This window comes from Callionymus lyra, chromosome 15 (assembly GCF_982586985.1).
Source record: "Callionymus lyra chromosome 15, fCalLyr1.hap1.1, whole genome shotgun sequence".
In the NCBI taxonomy this organism is placed as follows: domain Eukaryota; kingdom Metazoa; phylum Chordata; class Actinopteri; order Syngnathiformes; family Callionymidae; genus Callionymus; species Callionymus lyra.
In genome coordinates, this window is record NC_141832.1 from 1,334,187 (window position 1) to 1,352,921 (window position 18,735).

General features: G+C 45.6%; 1 protein-coding gene across 1 annotated transcript; it reads left to right on the forward strand.

Annotated features, from left to right (window-relative positions):
- The first annotated feature begins 443 nt into the window (after nt 1-443).
- On the forward strand, nt 444-17,482 carry rapgefl1 (Rap guanine nucleotide exchange factor (GEF)-like 1). Its single transcript, XM_087808850.1, has 16 exons — nt 444-962; nt 1,330-1,634; nt 2,606-2,684; nt 4,228-4,402; nt 4,541-4,638; nt 7,141-7,253; nt 7,345-7,512; nt 7,580-7,677; nt 7,736-7,858; nt 8,350-8,528; nt 9,536-9,626; nt 9,681-9,731; nt 9,794-9,881; nt 11,259-11,323; nt 16,139-16,193; nt 16,257-17,482. Exons 1-16 carry the CDS (start codon nt 760-762, stop codon nt 16,382-16,384), a joined length of 2,019 nt encoding a protein of 672 aa, XP_087664976.1. The 5' UTR covers nt 444-759; the 3' UTR covers nt 16,385-17,482.
- Nucleotides 17,483-18,735: the final 1,253 nt, after the last annotated feature.

An 18,735-nucleotide genomic window follows, 5' to 3' on the forward strand; every position in this document is an offset into this window, starting at 1 on the left:
ACAGGGTATTCACTGGAAATAATCACGTGGTTATATGTAACTTAGTTAAGTTAATAACTAAAATATTCACGTCGCTTCATGCGTTCTAACACTATGACGTCATCTCGACAAACTCCGTACAGTAGATGTTCTCGCTTGACCTACTAAAAAAGCCCTCGCGAGCTCTCGTCTCCACTCTGGCCGGGGAACCTCTCGTGTCTCCCGCTCAGAACCTGACGCGGGTGACAGCAGCTCGCGGGGACGTGACGTCATCGTGCCACAGAAGATGACGTCTTCTGTCGTCAGGGATTCTTGTTCTCGCATCAATTTTACAGCAGCGGGCGCGAGCGAGCATGCGCGCCGCCGGCGAGGCTCGGGAGCGCGCAACTGCAGCAGCTCGCGGGAGGCGCGGGGGTGAGGAAGGGGGCGTGTCCTGGTCGAGCGAGGGGGGGGGGAGAGAGAGGGAGACGCTGCGGTTTCTGCCTGGAAAAAAAACGACGACACGCGAACGCACCGCGAACCCGTTCCTGCTCCAGGTGAGCCCGGCCCGGAGCCCGAACCTGCGCAGCACCAGCGGCTCCTGACGCGAGCAGAACATCAACACCGGTACCGAACCGGGGGAGCGCGTGCGCGCGCGCGAGCGAGAGAGCGCGAGCCTCCTCACAGATGGGTTAAACCTGCCGTCGAACCGAGCCTCCCGTCAGAACCCCGTGTGATGTAGGAACCTGCTGACCCGGTTCCGATCCACCTCCGCACCATCGCCCCCCCACACCGCCCACCATGCCGGCGGGGATGAAGCCGCTGGAGAAGTTCCTGAAGAAGCAGACCACCGCGCTGACCCGGGCCGGGGGCTTCGTCGGCGGGGTGGCGGACAAGACCGGCGGCGGAACCGGATCGTCCCGCAGGAGGGCCAGCCTGTCCCGGGTCGTGCCGTTTTTCCGGGAGACGTCGCCAGAGACCGGCCTCGCGCGAGAGGTGTTCAGGTGAGATGCGGCCCGCGAACCTGCTCCGGAACCTGTTCAGAACCTGCGGGATTTTTACGGGATTCTGTTCTGTTGCGTAAATCTCTGCTCGTCACGTGATCACGTCCCGAATAATGGCGCTTTATTCACTCAACGTAAATATTTGTGCGCTCTTGACTTGACTACGTCACGCAGTGGGGGGTGCTGCCCCCTGGTGTCGCACCTCGTGCTGACCTCTGGTGCTGTCCCACAACACCTGACCCCCCTGGTGGCCACCTTTCTGAACGTGTCAGAAACCGGGTCAGAACCGAAAGACGGGTTCAGATCTCCACACGTTTTCTCGTGTTCTTTCCGTGTTTCGTGTTCACGCATCACTTCCTGTCCGCAGCCCCGACACCGAGGACCCCCCGTCCTGGCCCTCGGCCACCGGTCTGGTCCCGGCGGCGCCCTGTGGCGGCTCCGGGTCCGGCGACATTCGCTCGCCGTCTCTGTCCAGCGATGAGCAGAGTTCAGAGGCCAGTTTGGTGATGGAGACGGGAGGAGGAGGAGGAGGAGGAGGAGGAGGAGGAGGAGGAGGAGGAGGTGGAGGAGGAGGAGGAGGAGGGGGGACGCCCATTCATGCCGACACCCCCGACAACTTGACCCTCATGATGCTGGACAGCGTCGCCGGGAAACGTTACACTCACTGCACAGGTGAGCGGGTCACACCAGATCCGGCGTAAATCTGACGCCCTGTAGTGTGTGTGTGTGTGTACGTGTGTGTGAGTGTGTGTGTGTGTGTGTGAGTGAGTGAGTGTGTGTACGTGTGTGTGTGTGTTACGTAACCCGTCCACTAAGATGCGAGTGAGTGTGAGACCCGGAGCAGGTAAATCCTGACAGGTAACAATCCTGCTTCTCCACCGAATAATTTCAGGCCTGTCAGTCAAGTCGCCACGGCAACGCCTCTCCACCCGGTACACACACACACTTCCATATATTATTGACACAACAGCAGCGACACACCTGTGTGTGTTCTTTTCTGCTGCTTAGCATGTCCGGACTGGCCGTCTGAGGCGGTTCTGGTTCTTCCGGGTTCTTTCAAGGGAGGCCCGTGATTGGTGCGAGCGGTTGGTTCTGTCCAGACTCGTGCTGCGGACCAGAAGAACCTCTTTCAGAACCGTGTGTGTGTGTGTGTGTGTGTGTGTGTGTGTGTGTGTGTGTGTGTGAGTGAAAGACAACTATTCCTTCAGCAACATGAGATGCAATAGAAACACTGCCCACTCGTTTGCATCTCAGCTATTACTTATTCAAGTGTGTGTGTGTGTGTGTGTGTGTGTGTGTGTGTGTGTGTGTGTGTGTGTGAAGAGGCTCTCCAGCAGCTGTTCACATAGCAACCATCTCTCAACAGACATGAGACGAAGAGTGGGAGGAAGAGGAGAAGAAGAGGAGAAGCTCTTCCTGTTCGCACTAGTTTAGCATCACTTTGTCGTCGTCGTCGTTGTTGTTGTTGTTGTTGTTGTTGTTTGGATCTTTGAGGTCGAAGGTCACGCGTCCCCCTCGTCCCGACGGCGTCTCCGTCTCAAACGCTCCGTGGCGTGTTATGTCACCGGCACTCTGCGGCGCGCACGCCACGTCGCCATGGCAACGAGAATGACACGTGTCCCCGTTTGGTATTGTTTTCACAGAAACTCTTCTGGACGACTTCATGTTGACTCACCCCATCTTCCTCACCGCCGAGAAGTTCCAGCAGTTCCTCCTGCAACAGTATCCTGTTCCTGCTGTCTCTGGTGTCTCTGATGTCTCCTCCTGTCTCTGCTGTCTCTGCTGTCTCTTGTGTCTCCTGCTGTCTCTGGTGTCTCTGATGTCTCTGGTGTCTCTGGTGTCTCTGATGTCTCCTCCTGTCTCTGATGTCTCTGGTGTCTCTGATGTCTCTGCTGTCTCTGCTGTATCTGATGTCTCTGCTGTCTTTGATGTCTCCTCCTGTCTCTGCTGTCTCTGGTGTCTCTGATGTCTCTGCTGTCTCTGATGTCTCTGCTGTCTCTGCTGTCTCTTGTGTCTCCTGCTGTCTCTTATGTCTCCTCCTGTCTCTGCTGTCTCTGATGTCTCTGCTGTCTCTGATGTCTCTGATGTCTCGGCTGTCTCTTATGTCTCTGCTGTCTCTGATGTCTCTGCTGTCTCTTGTGTCTCCTGCTGTCTCCTGCTGTCTCTTATGTCTCCTCCTGTCTCTGCTGTCTCTGGTGTCTCTGATGTCTCTGGTGTCTCTGATGTCTCTGCTGTCTCTGATGTCTCTGCTGTCTCTGATGTCTCCTCCTGTCTCTGATGTATCTGCTGTCTCTGATGTCTCTGCTGTCTCTGATGTCTCCTCCTGTCTCTGGTGTCTCTGATGTCTCCTCCTGTCTCTGCTGTCTCTGGTGTCTCTGCTGTATCTGATGTCTCCTCCTGTCTCTGCTGTCTCTGATGTCTCTGGTGTCTCTGATGTCTCTGCTGTCTCTGATGTCTCTGCTGTCTCTGATGTCTCCTCCTGTCTCTGATGTCTCCTCTTGTCTCTGATGTCTCTGATGTCTCTGCTGTCTATGATGTCTCTGGTGTCTCTGATGTCTCCTCCTGTCTCTGATGTCTCCTCTTGTCTCTGGTGTCTCTGATGTCTCTGCTGTCTCTGCTGTATCTGATGTCTCTGCTGTCTTTGATGTCTCCTCCTGTCTCTGCTGTCTCTGATGTCTCCTCCTGTCTCTTGTTAGTGTCTCCTGCTGTCTCCTCTTGTTAGTGTCTCCTGCTGTCTCTTGTTACTGTCTCCTGCTGTCTCTTGTTAGTGTCTCCTGCTGTCTCCTCTTGTTAGTGTCTCCTGCTGTCTCTTGTTAGTGTCTCCTGCTGTCTCTTGTTAGTGTCTCCTGCTGTCTCCTCTTGTTAGTGTCTCCTGCTGTCTCTTGTTAGTGTCTCCTGCTGTCTCCTCTTGTTAGTGTCTCCTGCTGTCTCCTCTTGTTAGTGTCTCCTGCTGTCTCTTGTTAGTGTCTCCTGCTGTCTCCTCTTGTTAGTGTCTCCTGCTGTCTCTTGTTAGTATCTCCTGCTGTCTCTTGTTAGTGTCTCCTGCTGTCTCCTCTTGTTAGTGTCTCCTGCTGTCTCTTGTGTCTCCCCCTGTCCCCTCTTGTCTCCTCCTGTCCCCTCTTTGTAAATGTATCCTCCTGCCCCCTCTTGTCTCCTGGTGTCCCCTCTTGTCTCCTCCTGTCCCCTCTTGTCTCCTCCTGTCCCCTCTTGTCTCCTTGTGTCTTCTTCCATCCACTACAATGTGTCCTCCTTGACCCAGCGTCAGGTTCTCTCTCCAGACGGGGGGTCAGGGGTGGGAGAGCGGCGAGGGGAGGGGGGGGGAGGGAGGTCTGGAGGGCGTGGGGAGGAAGAAGGCCGTCCTCAGCGTGACCTTCAAGTACCTGGACACCTTCAGGGAGCTCCTGCAGGAGGAGCGAGAACGCAGCAACCACTTCCCACAGGTGACGCTCGACAACAGGACACACACTTCATGTCAACAGACCTGCTCACTGTGTGTGTGTGTGTGTGCATGTGTGTGTGTGTGTGTGTGCGTGTGTGTGTGTGCGTGTGTGTGTGTGTGTGTGCGTGTGTGTGTTCAGGATCTGTACTTGTGTGCGGTTCAAGACTTGAGTCGTTTCCCGGAGCTGGTGGAGGATGTTCTTAAACTGCAACGATGGACCGAGATCTTACACTGCCCGTGAGACCTACACACTCACACACTTACACACACTCACACACTCACACACTCACACACTCACACACACTCACACACTCACACACACACACACACACACACACACTCACACACTTACACACACTCACACACTCACACACTCACACACTCACACACTCACACACACACACACTCACACACTCACACACTCACACACACTCACACACGCTCACACACTTACACACAATCACAAACACTCACACACTTACACACACTCACACACTCACACACTCACACACTCACACACACTCACACACTCACACACTCACACACTTACACACACTCACACACGCTCACACACTTACACACAATCACAAACACTCACACACTTACACACACTCACACACTCACACACACTCACACACACTCACACACTCACACACTCACACACTCACACACTTAAACACTCACTCACTCACACACACTCACACACTTACGCACACTCACACACTTACACACACTCACACACTTACACACACTTACACACTCACTCACTCACACACACTCACACACTTACGCACACTCACACACTCACACACGCACACTCACACACTTACACACTCACACACACTCACACACTCACACACACACTCACACACTCACACACACTCAAACACACTCACACACTTACACACACTCACACACTTACACACACTCACACACTCACACACTCACACACTCACACACACTCACACACGCTCACACACTCACAAACACTCACACACTTACACACACTCACACACGCTCACACACTCACAAACACTCACACACTTACACACACTCACACACTCACACACACTCACACACTCACACACTTACACACACTCACACACTCACACACTTACACACACTCACACACTCACACACACTCACACACACTCACCACACACTCACACACTTACACACGCTCACACACTCACACACTTACACACACTCACACACTCACACACTTACACACACTCACACACTTACACACACTCACACACTTACACACACTCACACACACTCACACACTTACACACACTCACACTTACACACACTCACACACTCACACACTTACACACACTCACACACTTACACACACTCACACACTCACACACACTCACACACACTCACCACACACTCACACACTTACACACGCTCACACACTCACACACTTACACACACTCACACACTCACACACTTACACACACTCACACACTCACACACTTACACACACTCACACACTTACACACACTCACACACTTACACACACTCACACTTACACACACTCACACACTTACACACACTCACACTTACACACTCACATACACGCACACACCTACACACTCACACACACACGCACACACACACAACCCTACATACCTTCCCACACATACACACACACACACCTACACACTCACATACACGCACACACCTACAGACACACCCCTTCACATGCACACACACAAACACGCTCACATACACACCCCTAAACATCAGAATCAGAATCAGAATCAGAAAACCTTTATTAGTCCCGCGAGGGGAAATTCGGTTTAACAACAGCAAGAGAAATAAAAACACCCAGAAATAAAAACGAGAAACAAAATCTAAATAGAATAAAAGATAAATCTGCGCTATATAATATATACACAATCATATTTACATAAATAACAAGAGGTGCAGTTAAATAGTTATCTTGGTGTGTTTTTGTTGTTGAGTCTGATGGCAGCAGGAGGAAGGAGGTACCTCTCCCTCACACACCTGGGATGGAGCATCCTATCACTGATGGAGCTCCTCAATGCCCTCAGTGTGTGCTGGAGAGGGTGAGACAAGTTCCTCCTCATGGAGCCCAGCTTGCTCCGCATCCTCCCTCCAGTCACTTCCTCCACAGGATCCAGGGGGCGCCCTAGGACGTACATACACAGACATACACAGACACACACATATTGACACACACGCATACACACATGTTCGTCTACACACACACACAAACACACACTTACACGCACACATCTACATGCAAACACATATTCACACTCACATCTACACACACAAACACCTGCACACACCTGCATCTACAAACATACTCTTTTACACACGCAAACACACACACATGCACACACAAATCTAAACTCACACCCTCATACACAAACAAAAAACAAACATCCTTCTACACACAAAAACAAAGACATACACACGCAGAAATACACACTGTGTCCCACACAGACACACGCACATTCTTAAACACAGACACACACACACACACACTCACAGACATACAGACACACACACACTTTCACACACACACAGACAGGAAAGGAAACACACAAACCTCCACAAGTTAGTCCAGTTCCTGACCATCATCTTGTGTTGTGTTGAGCAGCTCAGACACTCATGTGAGACTCAGATGAGATCAGCTCTGACCTCTGACTGACTGACTGTGTGTGTGTGTGTGTGTGTGTGTGTGTGTGTGTGTGTGTGCAGCTCGGAGGAGGAGAAGGAGCGCAGGAAGAAGCAGGTCCGTCCTCTCTTCAGACACTTCAGGCGCATCGATGCGTGTTTGCAGCCTCGTGAGGCGTTCAGGGGCTCAGACGAGAGTAGGTCACACACACACACACACACACACACACACACACACACACACACACACACACACACACACACACTGACCCTGCTCCCTGTGTCCAGTCTTCTGCCGCGTCTACACGCCGGACCACTCCTACGTCACCATCCGCAGTCGCCTGTCGTGTCGCGTGGCAGAGATTCTGGCTCTGGTGCGAGAGAAGCTCCAGTACAGCGAGGACCAGCCGGTGCTGCCGGGTCACCTGGTCCTGGTGGCCGTCACCTCCGCCGGAGGTCAGTGGCGCGGGGGCCTCAGGGGCCACACCGTCCGCCGCTTTCTGACCCTGTGTTTGTCCGCCAGACAAGTCGGTGTTCCGGCCCAGCGACGAGGCGGTCTTCACCACGCTGGGCGTCAACACGCACCTGTTCGCCTGCGAGCCCTCGGAGCTGGACTCTCTGGTGGGTGTCCCGGGTCACGTGTGGAGGGCGGTTGTGATGTCACGTCCTGTGTCTGCAGCTTCCACTTCCGGAGGAGATCCACTGGTCGCCGGGAGACAGCAAGCTGCACGACATGTCGGCGGAGGAGGTTTCCAACCAGCTGGTGGCGTTTGACTGGGAGCTGTTCAGCTGCGTGCACGAGGTGCAGTGACCCGCCTCTAGGTGGCGCCCCGGTCCACATGACGCGTCTCTAGTTTATTTTACACGTAGAGTTTGTTCTTCTGAATCCAATGATCCAAAAATATATTTTCTAAAGTCAATAGTTTTCAAAACGTGGTCGTTTAAATTCAATATAAAAATGGTATATAATAGAGTCGCCAGACATTATCAACAGAGCACCGAGCTGCTGATCATGTGAAGTTTTATATTGAAAACAAATGAATGAAATTAAAAAAATACTGAATTTAGAAAAAATAGTTTGGATATCATAATATCCAACTATATGTGTAAAAATGAAATAGTAATAATTCAATGTTTAAATATCAAAATTATTGAATTTAATTAATGAATAAAAGCAAATTCAATCTTTCAATAAAGAATGTTTTATTGCAATTATTCAATGGAAGTTTGAAAATATCAATATATAGTTTAATAATAGTTCAATATTAATGACACAAACGTACTCTTCTTCAGGTGGAGTTCATCTGCTATGTGTTCCACGGTGAACAGTCTCGCTGGCGCCCTCTGAACCTGGAGCTGGTACTGCAGCGCTGCAGCGAGGTGCAGCACTGGGTCGCCACGGAGATCCTGCAGTGTCACTCTCTGCCCAAGAGGGTCCAGCTGCTCCGCAAGTTCATCAAGATCGCCGCACTGTGAGTCTGCCGGGGTGGTAGGGGTCACTCTGCCGGGGTGGAAGGGGTCACTCTGCAGAGGTGCAAGGGGTCACTCTGCAGGGGTGGAAGGGGTCACTCTGCAGGGGTTGTAGGGGTCACTCTGCCGGGGTGAAAGGGGTCACTCTGCCGGGGTTGTAGGGGTCACTCTGCAGGGGTGGAAGGGGTCACTCTGCAGGGGTGGTAGGGGTCACTCTGCAGGGGTTGTAGGGGTCACTCTGCAGGGGTGGAAGGGGTCACTCTGCCGGGGTGGAAGGGGTCACTCTGCCGGGGTGGTAGGGGTCACTCTGCAGGGGTGGTAGGGGTCACTCTGCAGGGGTGGTGCGGGTCACTCTGCTGGGGTGGTGAGGGTCACTCTGCAGGGGTGGTAGGGGTCACTCTGCCAGGGTGGAAGGGGTCACTCTCCAGGGGTGGTGCGGGTCACTCTGCCAGGGTGGTAGGGGTCACTCTGCAGGGGTGGAAGGGGTCACTCTGCAGGGGTTGTAGGGGTCACTCTGCAGGGTTGGAAGGGGTCACTCTGCCGGGGTGGAAGGGGTCACTCTGCCAGGGTGGTAGGGGTCACTCTGCTGAGGTGGAAGGGGTCACTCTGCCGGGGTGGTGAGGGTCACTCTGCAGGGGTGGAAGGGGTCACTCTGCAGGGGTTGTAGGGGTCACTCTGCAGGGGTGGAAGGGGTCACTCTGCAGGGGTGGTAGGGGTCACTCTGCAGGGGTTGTAGGGGTCACTCTGCAGGGGTTGAAGGGGTCACTCTGCCGGGGTGGAAGGGGTCACTCTGCCGGGGTGGTAGGGGTCACTCTGCAGGGGTGGTAGGGGTCACTCTGCAGGGGTGGTGCGGGTCACTCTGCAGGGGTGGTAGGGGTCACTCTGCCAGGGTGGAAGGGGTCACTCTCCAGGGGTGGTGCGGGTCACTCTGCCAGGGTGGTAGGGGTCACTCTGCAGGGGTGGAAGGGGTCACTCTGCCTGGACACGGGCTCACATGCTGGTGTTACAGGTGCAAGCAGCAGCAGGACCTGCTGTCCTTCCTGGCTGTGGTTCTGGGCCTGGACAACCCTGCCGTCAACCGCCTGCGACTCACGTGGGAGGTACGAGACCCACCGGGTGTGGCGAGCGTGTTTTGATGTGGGGTGTGTTTGCAGGGTCTGCCCGGGAAATTCAGGAAACAGTTCCAGCAGTTCGAGAGCATCGCGGTAAGTTCTGGATCCTTCTCTCACGCAGGATGAACTGATCATCAACTCTTTGTTCAATTCAGGACCCGTCCAGGAACCACAAGTCTTACAGAGACCTGATGTCCAGCCTCAGACCCCCACTGATCCCCTTCACCCCTCTGCTGCTGAAAGGTACCTGATGATGAAGATGATGAAGATGATGAAGACGTTGATGAAGATGATGATGATGACGATGAAGATGATGAAGATGATGATGACGTTGATGAAGATGATGATGACGATGATGAAGGAGATGATGACGATGATGGTGATGCTGAAGATGATGAAGTTGAAGATTGTGATGATGATGATGATGATGATGACGATGAATATGAAGATGAAGATGATGACGATAATGAAATTGAAGTTGAAGATTGTGATGATGAAGAAGATGATGATGAAGATGATGATTAAGATAAAGATGATGATGAAGGAGATGAAGATGACGATGAAGATGATGATGACGTTGATGAAGATGATGATGATGATGATGACGATGATGAAGGAGATGAAGATGATGATGACGTTGATGAAGATGATGAAGACGTTGATGAAGATGATGATGATGACGATGAAGATGATGAAGATGATGATGACGTTGATGAAGATGATGATGACGATGATGAAGGAGATGATGACGATGATGATGATGATGAAGATGATGATGACGTTGATGAAGATGATGATGATGAAGGAGATGATGATGAAGGAGATGATGATGATGATGACGATGAAGATGATGAAGGAGATGAAGATGATGTTGATGAAGAAGACGTTGATGAAGATGATGAAGGAGATGATGATGATGATGACGATGAAGGAGATGAAGATGATGACGTTGATGACGATGAAGATGATGAAGGAGATGATGATGATGACGTTGATGAAGATGATGATGACGATGATGAAGGAGATGAAGATGAAGGAGATGATGATGATGAAGGAGATGAAGATGATGAAGACGTTGATGATGATGATGAAGATGAAGTTGAAGATTGTGATGATGATGAAGTAGATGATGATGATGATGATGATGATAAAGATGATGAAGGAGATGATGATGATGATGACGATGAACATGATGAAGGAGATGATGATGATGATGAAGATGATGAAGGAGATGATGAGGATGATGAAGATGAAGATGTTGAAGGATATGATGAAGATGATGATGAAGGAGATGATGAGGATGATGAAGATGAAGATGATGATGAAGATGTTGAAGGAGATGATGATGATGAAGGAGATGATGATGAAGATGATGATGAAGGAGATGATGAAGGAGATGATGAGGATGATGAAGATGATGATGAAGGAGATGATGAGGAAGATGATGAAGGAGATGATGAAGAATGAGATGATGAGGATGATGAAGATGAAGATGATGAAGGAGATGATGAGGATGATGAAGATGATGATGATGATGAAGGAGATGATGATGAAGATAAAGAGGATGATGATGATGATCATGACGATGATGAAGAAGATGATGATTTTGTTTCTTCTCAGACTTAACGTTTCTTCATGAGAGTTGTAAATCCTTTCATGGTGAGCTCGTGAATTTTGAGAAGATGGTGAGTTTACACACATGCATGTACACAAATACACAGATATATACACATGCATGTACACAAATACACATATATATACACACATGCATGTACACAAATACACAGATATACACACATGCATGTACACAAATACACAGATATACACACATGCATGTACACAAATACACAGATATACACACATGCATGTACACAAATACACAGATATACACACATGCATGTACACAAATACACAGATATATACACACATGCATGTACACAAATACACAGATATATACACACATGCATGTACACAAATACACAGATATATACACACATGCATGTACACAAATACACAGATATATACACATGCATGTACACAAATACACATATATATACACACATGCATGTACACAAATACACAGATATATACACACATGCATGTACACAAATACACAGATATATACACACATGCATGTACACAAATACACAGATATATACACACATGCATGTACACAAATACACAGATATATACACACATGCATGTACACAAATACACAGATATATACACACATGCATGTACACAAATACACAGATATATACACACATGCATGTACACAAATACACAGATATATACACACAAATACACAGATATATACACACATGCATGTACACAAATACACAGATATATACACATATATACACACATATATACACACATATACACACACACATACCCACATATATACACACATGCATGTACACACATACAAACATATATATACACACATACCCACATATATACACACATGCATGTACACACATACACACATATATATACACACATACCCACATATATACACACATGCATGTACACACATACACATATATACACACATATAAACATATATATACATACATACAAACGTATATACACATATATACACACATGCATGTACACACATACACATATATATATACACACATGCTTGTACAAACATACATATAAACATACATACAAACATATATACACACATATATACACACATGCATGTACACACATACACATATATATATACACACATGCATGTACACACACACATATACACACATATAAACATACATACAAACATATATACACACATATATACACACATGCATATACACACACACATATACACATACATACAAACATATATACACACATATATATACACATGCATGTACACACACACATATACACACATATAAACATACATACAAACATATATACACACATATATATACACATGCATGTACACACACACATATATAAACATACATACAAACATATATACACACATATATATACACATGCATGTACACACACACATAAACACACATATACACACATACATACAAACATATATACACATAAATATACACACATGCATGTACACACACACATATAAACATACATACAAACATATATACACACATATATACACACACATATACACACACATATAAACATATATACACACATATATACACACACATATACACACACATATAAACACACATACAAACATATATATACACACATGCATATACACACACACATATACACATACATACAAACATACATACAAACATATATACACACATATATATACACATGCATGTACACACACACATAAACACACATATACACACATACATACAAACATATATACACATAAATATACACACATGCATGTACACACACACATATAAACATACATACAAACATATATACACACACATATACACACACATATAAACATATATACACACATATATACACACACATATACACACACATAAACATACATACAAACATATATACACACATATATACACACACACATATACACACACATATAAACATAAATACAAACATATATACACACATATATACACACACACATATACACACACATATAAACATACATACAAACATATATACACACATATATACACACACACATATACACACATATAAACATACATACAAACATATATACACACATATATACACACACACATATACACACACATATAAACATACATACAAACATATATACACACAAACAGTGGTATGAAAAAGTTTGGTCACTTCTGTACATTTTCATGATTTACTTTCTAAATCATTGGTTGTTTGGATAAAACATAAATTTATCTTATAGAAACAAACATGATATTTGAAAGTGAAATAAAGTTGATATGATTTACAGAAAGTGAGCAAGAATTATTTAAACTAAATTATTTGCATAAATTTAGATCACAAAAGAAAAATGAGTCAATATTTTGTGCATCTTCTTCAGAAATAACTCTAAACGCTTCCTATAGCTTCCTATTAGGGTCTGGATTCTGGTGGAAGGTATTCTGGACCTTCTTTCCAGATCCTCTCCAGGTCAGTCAGGTCTGATGGTTTCATGGACGCTTTAAATCACACCTTAAATGTTCAATAATATTCAGGTCTGGGGAGATCATTCCAGAACGTTCTACTTGTTCCTCTGCATGAACTTTAGTAGATCTTGAGCAGAGTTTAGATCCTTGTCTTGTTCAAAGATCCGGAGCAACTTCAACTTTGTTACTGATTCCTGGACAATGTTCTCCAGAATCTGCTGATATTGAGAGGAATCCATGCTCAACTTGAACAAGACTCCCCTGCACTGGCCACACATGATGGAACCATCACCACATGTTACTGTAGGCAGCAACTTCTTTTCTTGGAATGCTGTGTTATTTTCCCTCCATGCATAACACCCTGGTTATGCTCAAATAACTTTAGTGTCATCAGTCCACAGCACCTTATTCCAAAATGAAGCTGGCTCGTCCAAATGTGCTTCAGCAAACCTCAAGCGACCCCGTATGTGGCGTGTGCAGAGAAAAGGCTTTTTCCGCATGACTCTTCCATAAAGCACCTCCTTGTGTGAAGTGAACAGTTGAACGATGTGACATCAAGTTGATGTTGCAGGTCTTTGGAGCTGGTCTGTGGGTCGACTGTGACGGTTCTCACCTGCGCCTCTGTTTACCTGAGATTTTCCTTGGTCTGCCACTCCTTCACTAGAACTGTGCCTGTGGTCTTCCAAGTCCTCACAATGTTCCTCACAGTTGAAACTGAGCTTAAATCTCTAGATCGTTTTCTATATCCTTCCCCTGAACCATGATGTTGAACATTGTTCTCAGGTTTGAGAGTTGTTCTGAGGCTCATGATGCCTTCAGAGAAGATGCAAAGAAACACTTGCAATTGACCTCCTTAAATACCCTCATGATTGGACTCACCTGTGTATGGAGGTCAAGGGTCACTGAGGTTACCAAACCAATTTTTAGTTCCAATAGTTAGTGCAAAAGATATTACAATCAATAAGATATAAGGGTGACTACATGTATGCACATCATTTAGTTTAAATAATTCTTGCTCACTTTCTGTAAATCATATCAACTTTATTTCACTTTCAAATATCATGTTTGTTTCTATAAGATAAATTTATGTTTTATCCAAACAACCAATGATTTAGAAAGTAAATCATGAAAATGTACAGAAGTGACCAAACTTTTTCATACCACTATATATATATATATATAATATATATATATATATATATACACACAAATATACATACATACAAACATATATACACACATGTATGTACATATATACACACATATATACATACATACAAACATATATACACACATGTATACACACATGCATGTACACACATACACATATATATACAAACATATATACACACATGTATACACAGATGCATGTACACACATACACATATATATACACACATATATACACACATGCATGTACACACATACACATATATATACACACATATACACACATACACACATATAGACCACACACACATATATAACACGTACACGCACACATATACACACACATACAGACACGCATATATGCACACACATATATTCACACACGTACACACACACATATATATACCACATATACACACACACATATACACTCACACACACATACACACACATATATACCACATATACACATATATAACACGTATACTCACACATATACACAGACATACAGACACACATATATACACACACACATATATTCACACACGTACACACACACATATATATACCACATATACACACACACATATACACTCACACACACATACACACACATATACACCACATATACACACATATACACTCACACACACATACACACACATATATACCACATACACACATATATATACCACATATACACGCACACATATACACTCACACACACATACACACACATATACACCACATATACACACATATACACTCACACACACATACACACACATATACACACACACATATATACACACATATACACATATATAACACGTACACGCACACATATACACACACATACAGACACACATATATACAAACACATATATTCACACACGTACACACACACATATATACCACATATACACACACACATATACACTCACACACACATACACACACATATACACTCACACACACATACACACACATATATACCACATACACACATATATACCACATATACACACACACATATACACTCACACACACATACACACACATATACACTCACACACACATACACACACATATATACCACATACACACATATATATACCACATACACACATATATATACCACATATACACACACACATATACACTCACACACACATACACACACATACACACACACACACATACACACAAACAGAAACACACTCTCACACTCTACTTCTGCAGCACAAAGTGGCAGAGATGGTCAGGAGCGTCCGGCGGTACCGCAGCGGTCAGTTAGGTGAGTGAGGAGTGTGTGTTTGTCGCCCTCTGGTGGTCACTCATGACGCCGCTCCGCCCACAGCTCTGGACCACGACCAGGCTCCGTCTCCGGCCCTGCAGACCAAAGCCTACGTCCGGCAGCTGCAGGTCATCGACAACCAGAACCTGCTCTTCGACCTGTCGGTCAAGCTGGAGCCCCGCGACACGTAGACCTCAGGACCAGAACCTTCTATCCTCCCCTTCATCCTCCTCTTCTTCACACTCTTACTCTCTTTTATTTACTCACTTTTTCTTGACGTAAACGTTTGTGTTTCTATCTCAACTATCGTATAAACGCAACAATCGTCTGCTAATCTGGTAACTATGGCGATGGTGTGACGCTGATGTTTTCCCCTGGTTTGTCCGGCGTGCTCTTGCGCTCCCTCTAGTGGACGTTTACCGACGCGCACACGGGAAGTGACGGGAAGTGACTTCCCTCGAGGCTCCGCGACAAACGTTCCGCACTTTTCCCGTCGAGCCGTAAGATCTGGGACTCGTCGTCGGGGGTCGTACGCAGGAAGACGGCACTTCGGAGAACCTCAGGGCTCAGAGACGTTTACTTTCCACTTCCTGTTTGAGCGAAAGAGAAGGTCGCCGCTCGAGCCATATCTGGAGTTTCAGTTTCTTCTCTTTTTCTACACAAATACTTTGTTGTTTTTTTAAAAACTCAGGACAGTGAAACCATAACGCGTCACAAACATCTGGAGCGACTCTGGCGACCGACCGGGAAAAAAAAAGAGAAAGATCGCGTGAAGAGAAAGATGTGAACATTTTGCAAGTTTGTAAATAAAATACTATTTTATGTAAAAGTGGATCAAACGGACGAAATATTCGTCGTCATGAAACGAAAGATTTGAGTTCTTCACTTTAAAAAGTCGATGTTTAAAATAACTATTTAATTTTCAGTCGTTTTTTTTAAGTTTCTTTTGTACAGAAGTGGATGTTTACATGTTTGCGACTCATCTCGTGGGCGGAGTGTTGGGAGGAGGCGGGGCCTCGCAGTCGAGTGGGCGTGGCCGAGGAGGTGGAGCCTCCGACGTCGGCGTTATCGTCTCTTTGAAGCGAACGTTTCAATTGGTCGGAAAAATAAATGTTTATAATTCAAATGTCTAATTTTACAAAGAAGCTTTTTTAATTTTATGTGCAATTTTACAGGAAGTGTCATACTTCACGATCACGCTACCGTGTGAACAAACAAAGTTGTAATTTTGGAATAAAAGAAATTAGTGTTTACGGCAAATTTAAAAAATAAAGTTATTTTGCAAAAGGTTTGTATATTTCCTGTCCTTTTTGTTGCTATGTGCTAAGCTAGCACATATAAGCCGCTACATTCTTGCTGCTAGGTTTGACTTGGCCACATTTTTGCCTAGCATCCATGCTAATCAGTTAGCATCCTCCACATTAGCAGCTAAATTCTGGCTACTAGGATGGATTTTACCACATTATTGCGTAGCATCCATGCTAATGAGCTTCAACCACGATAGCAACCTGTACTACATGCTACTGGTATCCTTTTTATTTACTTAATTCATTTATGCTACGATAACATCTATCATCCATGCTAGTGAGTTAGCGTCAGACACATTAGCACCTAGCTTCCATATTGCTGAGAGTTTCCACAACATTAGCGGCTACATTCTTGCTGCTAGATTTAGTTTACTATATAATTGCTTAGCATCCATGCTAATAAGTTAGCATTCTCCGCCATATAGCCTAGCATCCATGCTGCTTGGATAGTTTCCACAACATAAGCGGCTACATTCTTGCTGCTAGGTTTGGTTTTACTATATAATTGCTTAGCATCCATGCTAATAAGTTAACATTCTCCACCATATAGCCTAGCATCTATGCTGCTTGGATAGTTTCCACAACATTAGCGGCTACATTCTTGCTGCTAGGTTTGGTTTTACTATATAATTGCTTAGCATCCATGCTAAAAGGTTAGCATTATCTGCTATATAGCCTACCATCCATGCTGCTTGGATAATTTGCAACATTAGTGGCTACATACTTGTTTAACTACCATATTATTGCGTAGCATCAATGCTAATGCTTTAGCTTCAACTATGGGAGCAACCTATAATACATGCAACTGATTTCCTTTTTATTTACTCGGTTCATGTACGCTAAGCTAACCTATTGTTATATGCTGAACTAGCACTTTTGTCCACGCGTTAGCTTCTCCACAATAGCTTGCACACAGTTCTGCGCCGCTACATTGCTACGTAGCTCTGTGCAGGAGCTTCACATGTTTCACATAATTTGCCCCAGAAGTTTGGACCGGAACCTCTTGGGACCAACAGGTTTTCCAGACCTGATTTGGAGAAAGTTTAAATTTAGCAGCCACAAGATAATGTGTGTGCGTAAGTGTGTGCGTCTGCGTGTCCTTCAGGGGTCACTTTACACCTTGTGGCCTCATTATTGACATTGAATTGATTTTCTATTATTAGAAAACAATATGTTAAACTAAACAATCATCAAAATATGTATATTTTCTGTATATTCTGTATATTCTGTCCTCA